The 9,254-nt window shown below is 31.9% G+C and overlaps 1 protein-coding gene across 1 annotated transcript; it reads left to right on the top strand.

Moving 5' to 3' along the window:
* Positions 1-2,904: 2,904 nt before the first annotated feature.
* On the top strand, positions 2,905-5,615 carry LOC121268911 (heavy metal-associated isoprenylated plant protein 44-like). The gene is made up of 3 exons (XM_041173180.1): positions 2,905-3,096; positions 4,277-4,352; positions 5,075-5,615. Exons 1-3 carry the CDS (start codon positions 2,953-2,955, stop codon positions 5,395-5,397), a joined length of 543 nt encoding a protein of 180 aa, XP_041029114.1. The 5' UTR covers positions 2,905-2,952; the 3' UTR covers positions 5,398-5,615.
* The last annotated feature ends 3,639 nt before the right edge of the window (positions 5,616-9,254 follow it).

Consider the following 9,254-nt stretch of genomic DNA (forward strand, 5'->3'; position numbering starts at 1 on the left):
AAGAGGTGTATATATATATATATATATATATATATATATATATGATATATATGGACAATTAAGTTCCCGGGGACTACTAAGAAAGATGTTTCTTTGGAGAGTTTGTAACAAAACAATTAATGCCTTCCTAACTGGCATACAAAAGAAAATTTGTTTTCTCGTAAGTTGGTTGGTTCGATCGATCTCCGCTAGTTCTGTACAATTTACAAAAGGGAGCTAGCTAGCTAGCTAGGATGAATCTGGCTGTCACATTTCATGGACGTGCATGCCCTCCTGCTAAGGATTTTTTTGGATGCTGTGTAATTTGTAATATATAGGAAGAACCAAACGCTCTCATGCATGCATGTGCATGCAGACAAAAAAAAAATTTATGGACCTGATGTTTAAATTAGGAGTACTACTCATGATGTCCACTTGAAGAACTAGGATTGGTGGCATCATGATGTTAAACATGGCTTGATCAGTTTTTAAATTAGATAACTACTACATATACAAAGAGATTACACAAAATAAATTCACAAACTGATGTAGTTTCATAGGATCTATTAGATTTACTTTACATGATTTGACGTACCATATCAAACCACATCAGTTAGTGAATTTACTTTTGTGTAATCTTTTTATGTCTAAAGTATTTTCATTTAGATTATGGCTTTCGAAGGTGATTCCCTCGAACCTATTAATGCTCCAATCAAGAAGGAAGCTCTGAATTCAAGTCGGTATAGACAGATGATCATGCATGATTCAGCAGGCAGGTTCAAAAGTAAAGTTCCTTGTATTATTACTGTTATATAAAACATCATCATGTCATTGATGTCAAAGCAAGAGATGCTAGCTGGCTTTTACTTTCAACCATTGAGATTTAGCTAGGCAGCATAAATAATATCCGCAATTTGTTCGTGATGGATGGACCAATAATTCACAATTGCTCTGTTTCTAATGAAGGAATTAATGATGTTTCACTTAAACCCCAAAGGTGACCCAACTGATCATATAGATCTCTCTTTGGTTGCCCATATATAACAAACATCGAAATGATCACATGAATGAATGCTGCATGCAGCATGAGGTGTCATTAGAAATCTTATTATATATCAATTAAGTTCATTTTCGTTTGAAATTCGATCCAAATATCATCTGCAATTACTTTAGTATTTTCACAACATTAAAAAGTGAGAATATCTGACGTGTATTTCACCATATAATATATTATATATTAATATTGCTGAACTGACATCATGATTGCACCTTATGTGGAATCATGTCATGCAGCTTATAAATAATTAGAATCTTTCCATCAGTATTTCAGTGCGTTTCAGGACAAATCATGTCTAGAACTTAAACATAAAAAAAAAAGGATCCCTAGCTAATAATACGAGTTTAATAATATTATATATGTTCCATAGCAGCAAGATGATGTTTGGTATCCCTAATAATTTATATAAAGACACATTCTTTTATACGGTTTGTCTCCAAAACGGCGCCCATGGCATTGACAATAAAAGCTGTTTTCTCCATTGAATTTAATAAAAATGGCACATTATTACTGAAACCTTATCAAAATGTTAGAAAAAGGTGGAAGAATCTGAGTATCGAACCCTCCAAAATCCAATTAATATATACAAATAATTATATCATGTACGTAATCACATATTCCTTGGAAAAGTTCTTGCATAATTTGCGTTAATATAACTCATGATACTTGTCGTTTCAAGAGGCCACGGGTCATTGAATTTGACTCATTTTACAGGTTTTAAAACTAAATGATCAACAGTATATATGCTACTACTACACACACATATAATATTTATATATATATATATATATATATATATATATATATATATCATGTCTTGAATTAGGATGATCTACATGCAAGTTCTGAGAAAATATCTAATATTCTAGTTTCTAAGGATTATTAACCAAGATTTGTGGATATATATATTTATCATCAGTACGGTTAGCTGATAACACATGATAAATATTTATTATTATCCCAATTTATAATCTTGCTTTAGCGGAACAAATATCGGCTGCAAAATATATATTAATTGCCTTGAAAAAAATATATATTAGCAAGTAACCATGTACCAGATCAAGATTAATACCTTTAAACGTCGCATGACCAATTAATTTAATTGGTTCGATTTCTTAAAATAGAATATGGGATTAAATTTTATGAATATTTTTCTGGTGGAGTGTGAACACTACTGTTAATTAAGTGATATATTGCTGCAAGACTCATGATCGATCATGTTCTTAGTGGTAAGAATTCAGTGGTTCTCATTAGACACAGTACTAGTTCATCACTTTAGCATATTAAAAAAATTCCCGAATTTATTTCTTTAACTAGAAAATATGATCGAAAGATTCTCTTTTAATTCCCAAGGCTTAATTAATAAAAAAAAAATGTGAAATACCTAACTTCCTTATGCTTTCTAGATAGCTATTAACGCATGCATGTTGTGGAGCAGTACTACTGATATTATTTCAAAGATAGTACTGGAAAAGAAGATTTTTAGAATATATCTTCCCTTTGCATCAAAACCTAGCGCCTTTCCTTCCTTGAGCCCTTCCATATATATCACATATATAAGATCTGACGTTCACTGATATTCCCTTCCAAGTTTAACCAAACCATGCATGCGTGTTGGCTTGACCCACATAATTTGAAGCATTAGTTAATGCATGCGAGGAATATATATATTTTGGATAATAATTTGGTAATATTATCTACTCCCAAGTCCAACAAGAAACTGCTGGCATGGCATGGAATAGTAGACAGTTTTGGAATATTTTGTAAGAGATTGAGCATTAAGGAAGTGATACGTATGTACCAAGCTGGGCTGCAGAGGAATATATTCTTTCTAGGGTTTGGCTTTGGTTTGAGTTTTGATCTCTTGGTTAGTTTCCTGATATTTAAGGAACCTATATATATACATATATATATATATGCATGCCATGGTTACCGTACTAGAGAGAGCATTGGGTTCATTCATATCAGGCATTGCATACTGTTACTTTCGCTATCGAGACAACCACATAATCAACAACTTGAACTACAACATGACTAGGGGTCGTCCCCTTGCCTTGCAGGTTAATTCCCTTTCCTAAGCTGTCTTTTGTTTTACTATCGATTCTTCGAGCTAGCTAGCTAGGTACGTATCAAGTTTTTTTTTTTTTTTTTTGGCCTTAAGCTTAATCCACCATGCATGTTTTTTTTTGTGTTCATCATGTTAATTTCAATGAAAAAAGAGTAGGAATCTCTCTCTCTCTCTCTCCCCGAGTATTTTCATGATCTACCATTTGCATGCCATGATGAATTGTTTTGTCTCTCATGGAAGTACTCGAGACAAGTAAAAGAAAATAGACAGATATTCGTAATATATATATATATATATATATATATATATATATATATATATATATATATATTTCTCTTCTTTCTCCCGTCTTTTGTTGTTTTACTCTGATCTCTGATAGCGTTGATCTTTCTATACGATATTGGGAAAACAAATCATGTTTTGGACTTTCATTTCGTCAATGATCGATCATGCATGTCATCGGATGAAGTGTGTGCGATGAGTTCATTTCTCGGATCTCCCTGTTCTGTCCATGCATGCTATAGGAAGATAAAAGAGGGGAAAAAGAAAAAGAAAAAGAAGAGCATGAATCCTATATCAGATTAGGAGAAGTTAATGATCATATGCATTCCCGAAAACCTACTGCAAAGTGAAAAGTCTTGTGAATCTGTAGTGTCATTTTTCAATGGTTTTGGAGAACTTAATTAATACGTAATCTATATACATGTCAACAAACCGGCCATCTTTTGAGCTTACTCAAGATAGGCCACTTAATTCTTTGAATGAATTATGGTAATTATGATGATGTATCAGCTTCCATGTCTCGCCTTCAACATTCTGCATGTTAATTAATTGCTTGAATCATATAATGTCTTGAGATCGATCGGCCTCTAGCTTTTGCTTTAATAAAAAAGTTGAAAAGACAACATGTTCCCATGGCGTAGTGAGGAAATAAAGAATGTGTGACAATAAGATTAATCTAATAATCGTAGTACATAACTTTTCTTAATTCCTTTAGTTTGATATAATTAACCGCCTAAAGTCTAAAGTCTTTAAAGGAGCAAACGGAACAAAGGAATAAGAAGAAAGGAAAGAAACTGATCGTCTGAATAACTTTTTTATGGATCGAAGCAGCATCTATATATAAACCGTGTTATTCCCTAGATAATGATAAAACCGTGTTTGCTTTACAGACAGTGGAGCTGAAAGTAAGGATGTGCTGCACAGGGTGCGAGAGAGTGGTCAAAAACGCCATCCACAAGCTTAGAGGTACAATATGAATGCATGCATGATGATCTGTTCTTCTATTTTGCTTTATCTCCCTACTTAATTAATTAGATACTCGGCAGATATCCACCGGTCCCCAGTCCTTTTCTTGTTGATCATACAAAAAACCAATTAATGAGAAATTATTTTTGCAAATCAGTATATATATATATATATATATATATATATATATATATATATATATACATGCTGACATGACAAGCTGATTTGATTCCTAAGAAAAGTTTAAGGTCTCATTTAGATAGTGAGTTGAGATGAAATGAGTTAGATAGTTTGTGAATAATACTAATGAGATATTTGAGTTGAGATCATGAGATGTGTTAGAAATTGTTTGAGTTAAAATGTTTTATGGGGTTTTGGAAAAGAATAGAGAAAAAATTGAATAACAATATTATAAAGTTAAAATATTGTTATAATATAATTTTTTAATATAATTTTTATTTTAAAATTTGAAAAAGCTGAATTGTTTTGGGTGTTTTGCTTGGAAGTTTAGGAAAATTGTAATAATTAGGTAATGATTAAGTAAAAAAAATTGAAAATTGAAAATTAAAAATTGAAAAGTGTTTGTGTTTATGGTATTTGGATATTGAAATAAGATGAAATGGTCTGCTTGCAATTAATTGAAAAACTCAATGCCCATTACATACAACATGACTACATGATATATGACATGTACATGATCATGATGATCACTCGATCGGTAGGGATTGACTCGGTGGAGGTGGAGTTGGAGAGGGAAAAGGTAACAGTGGTGGGGTACGTAGATCGGAACAAGGTGCTAAAGGCAGTGAGGAGGGCTGGAAAGAGGGCTGAGTTCTGGCCCTACCCAGAACCCCCTCTCTACTTTACATCAGCCAACAACTATTTCAAAGACACAACTCACGAATTCAAAGAGAGTTACAACTATTATAAACATGGCTACAATGTCGGGGACAAGCATGGAACCATTCCGATCAATCATCGAGGAGACGACAAGGTCAGCAACATGTTCAACGATGACAACGTCAATTCTTGCTGCCTCATGTAACTCATCATGCAATATCATCATGTATATATATATATATATATATATATATATATAAAAGAATGTGCATGCATTTGTATATATGCATGTTAATTTACCATGCATGCATGATCACCAATATGATCATCTTCATCGATCCATGTAATATAACTGCTGATCATCGAATGATTTTATTTGGGTGTGATTTGGATGGAAATGATCCGTCAATCTCTTTCGTTGTACTGTGAAGTGTGCAAAGCTTTATTTGCTGTTGTGCCGATTGTACGTAGAAGCGCTGTGGGGAATCTATTCAATGGAAGGATCCATTTAAGGGCTCTAATTAGCTGCATGCACGCAATTGTTTGCCTAACGACGTAATTGGGTGTGCTTTTTATAATTTTATAAATATATATTTTTTATTTTTGAGTTTTGCTAGAGTGCCGCCTAGCATTAACCGCAGGGCGTTCCCCTAGGCAAATTTTTTTTATAATTTTTATAATTTTTTTCTTTCATATTTTTTTTAAAAAAAATATGTAAATAAATAAAATATAAAAAAATTAAATATATAATCGGTCAAAATGAGGGGATAAAATAAAACGGTATAATAGCATTATTCATAAAGTATATGACGGTAATCATCAACCATATTTGTTCACGTGAGAGGTAAATAGATTTTTTGTTTTTAATTTCCTGATCTTAATATTTTTTTATAATTAAGAAAGATATAAACATGACAATACCGCGCATATCTCTCTCTGATCTCTCTCTCTAAATTATATATATATATATATATATACATTATTCCAATATATAAAAAAATAAAAAAATCTTATTCATATTATAATTAAATATATGTCCTTGTGCTTTTTTCGGTCATTTTCACAAGGATGCCTTTAAATGTGAGATCGTTGTCCTAGTATATAGTGCTTCCCATATATATATATGAAGTCGTTTTCCTTATCCTACACTCAATCGATCCAACTACAAGCCCCATGTCCTATGTACTGATCTGGGTCCAGTTAGTAATTATGTACGTACCTGTATCAAAAGGAGGAAAACAGTACTACTCTATATTTTTTTTCATAGTTTTTTTTTTTCCATAACAAAGAATAAAAAAAAAAAAAAGCGATGTTTGGTCTTTCAATTTGTAACAAATTGATGATTTATTGGGTTAAAAAAGATACAATTTCTCTGGGGGTAAACTCCTTGTATCAAACCATCTCTTCATAATGTTAGATATAGTTATAGATTATATAAATATCGCATATTTTTTTAAAAAAAATGAAATTCACGATTAAAAAATTATTTTTTTGTAAGTCCTATATGAGATTCACATAAAAAAATTAATTTTTAATAGTAGACCCCATTCTTTTTTTAAGAAAGTGCACGGCGCTTACACGGTTCATGACTGTATCTAGCATTATTCCAAGTCATACATACTGCTTCAACATGTAACTTGAGAGAGAAAAAGTTGAATAAAAATATTATAAAGTTAAAATATTTTTAGAATATAAATTTTTAATATTATATTTATTTTGAAATTTAAAAATGTTAAATTGTTTTTTATGTTTTGTTTAGAAGTTTGAAAAAGTTATAATTATTAGATAATGATTAGATGAAAATGTTGAATATTTGAAATTAAAAAATGTTAATATTTAAATAATGTTTGAGAATAAGATGAAGTGAGATGAAACCTTCTCCGATCTTAAATGTTGCATCCACATTCTTAGCATATTTATAAAGATTTTCTCTTAAACTGTCAAATGCGAAAAAGAAAAATTATACTTATCTCCTTTATTAAAAATGTATGTTTAAATAAAATGATAAAAATAATAAATTACATATTATTATATGGCACTGTAGAAATGCTAAGTAACATTTCTTTACGGAAATCCTTAGTAAAAAAAAAAAAAAAATTATGTCACGTAGTCCCAAAACTAATCGAGGCATTATTTGCACTCATTGCCGATAAAAAGAAAGTTTGAGAAATGCTGCTCTTACGAATGGAAATCCCAACAATGTTTTTTTTTTTTTAATGATTAAGGGAGTGTTCCAAATCACGCGTCTGTAGAGCCACTCAAAAAGTTTCTACACGGCGCTACATATCACTTATTTCTAAAAAATAAAAAATAAAATAGCTCTTGATAGTTTTAAAAGGGGAATTTCTTTTCAAAAAATAAAATAAACTTTTAAAAACGGTTTGTTAAAATAGGGATGTAAAATTATTTTTACTATTCATTACTGTTTCAATTATGCTTCTAAGCGGTCGACCTATTATTAGAAAGAAAGCAGCACTCTTTTCACCTATTGCCATGTTAGAAATTACACAATAATCTCAATAGTCTCATTCACACTAAATAACTTTATTTGTAAAAAACCTCTACGACCAGAAAAGCTCACTGCCCCTCCACTTTGCTATGCTTCCGTCTCTTTACTCCGCCGCCCAAGAGCAAAGTCAATTCCACCGCCATCATCTCAGTCTGACGCCGACCGTCCTTTGCCTACCTTGATGTTCCCCACCATCTCATCCACACGGATTTCGTACCACCATTGCCCACATATATTTCTTCCGCCACTGGCTCTGGCACTCTCAATTCCTTTGCATCCCTCTCGCACGAAATCCGTGCTAGATTTGTGCTGCCCAGTAAACTTGAATGGGCTGGGTTTGTATTGAATTCCCGGTTGTTTTAAAAGGATGATGATGACGGGCCAGAGTGGGTCAATGATCTAGATACATTAGCTGACAATGAGGAGGCTGTAAAGAGTCCATTATTTCTGTTGAAGGATTTTTCTGTGGTGGAGCCACTTGGAAGTTGTGGACATCAAATCTTGCTCTGGTGACTTCGAGTTGAAGCTCATGCTGATAGCAAATTTCCTCCTGGGTGGGTCTTTCATCTTTTGCTCTTATGATGTCCGACATCTTGCAAAAGTTGACTTTGCTTCTAAGCGGCAATGCAAAAGGGATGGAAGCAGATGAAAGAGAGGGGCAGCAAGTGGGGGCAGATGAAAGGGACTTTGCTTCTAAGCTAAGAGCCTTTCTGTAAAGGGAGAAACGAATTCGATGAACATTACGAGTGGGGGCTGCATGATAATTGTGGTGGGAAGCCTACATGTCAATTAACTATTAGTGAGCTGTTAATTGGACAAAATTGGATGGACCGGTTTTAAGGTATTCTCTAACTATTTTCCTTTGTCTTTGGAAATTCTATGTATTATGTTCATGTTTGTGGCATTACTCTTCGACTAAAAAACAAAACTACTTTTTATCTTTTATTTATTTATTTATTATTATTATTATTTTATTTTTTAAATAAGAGCGGATAGTGGTACTCCATTCTTCCTTCCCCAATCCCACGGTGTATCCCGTTTTCAATTCTCAACATTTTTAAAAATTCTTTTTGGATGTTTCTCATTTTCATCAAGGATGGTATGGTCAAGTTTTTCACAAAATAGTTGCATAGTGCACGTAGTTTTTTAAGGATACTTAAATTTGTGTTTGGATGTTGAAGTGAGTTGAGTTAAGTTGAGTAGAGATAATAAAATATTATTAGAATATTATTTTTTAATATTATTATTATTTTAAAATTTAAAAAAGTTAAATTATTTATTATATTTTGTATTGGAATTTAAAAAAGTTATAATGATGAGTTGAGATGAGTTAATCATCCAAACGAAGCATATTCTGCCGCAGAGCATCTGCTACTGGCGTGCCTATAGTACAATTAAATATTTTTTTAAATATTTTTAAATATATTTAAATATTTAAAAAAATAAAAATTATTAATAATAACTTGTTTAAACGTTTAAAAAAGTGAAAAAAAATAAAATATACTAACCGTCAAATCTGAGGCAAAATCAGGACAAACCAACATTTTCCTTTT

Source organism: Juglans microcarpa x Juglans regia, chromosome 6D, assembly GCF_004785595.1.
Source record: "Juglans microcarpa x Juglans regia isolate MS1-56 chromosome 6D, Jm3101_v1.0, whole genome shotgun sequence".
In the NCBI taxonomy this organism is placed as follows: Eukaryota; Viridiplantae; Streptophyta; class Magnoliopsida; order Fagales; family Juglandaceae; genus Juglans; species Juglans microcarpa x Juglans regia.

Excerpts from the sequence above, each read along its gene's own strand:
- LOC121268911 (XM_041173180.1), top strand. The coding sequence starts at position 2,953 with ATGCATGCCATGGTTACCGTACTAGAGAGAGCATTGGGTTCATTCATA. Across the intron at positions 3,097-4,276 it reads GTCGTCCCCTTGCCTTGCAG|ACAGTGGAGCTGAAAGTAAG; the intron begins GTTAATTCCCTT and ends TTTGCTTTACAG. Across the intron at positions 4,353-5,074 it reads CGCCATCCACAAGCTTAGAG|GGATTGACTCGGTGGAGGTG; the intron begins GTACAATATGAA and ends CTCGATCGGTAG.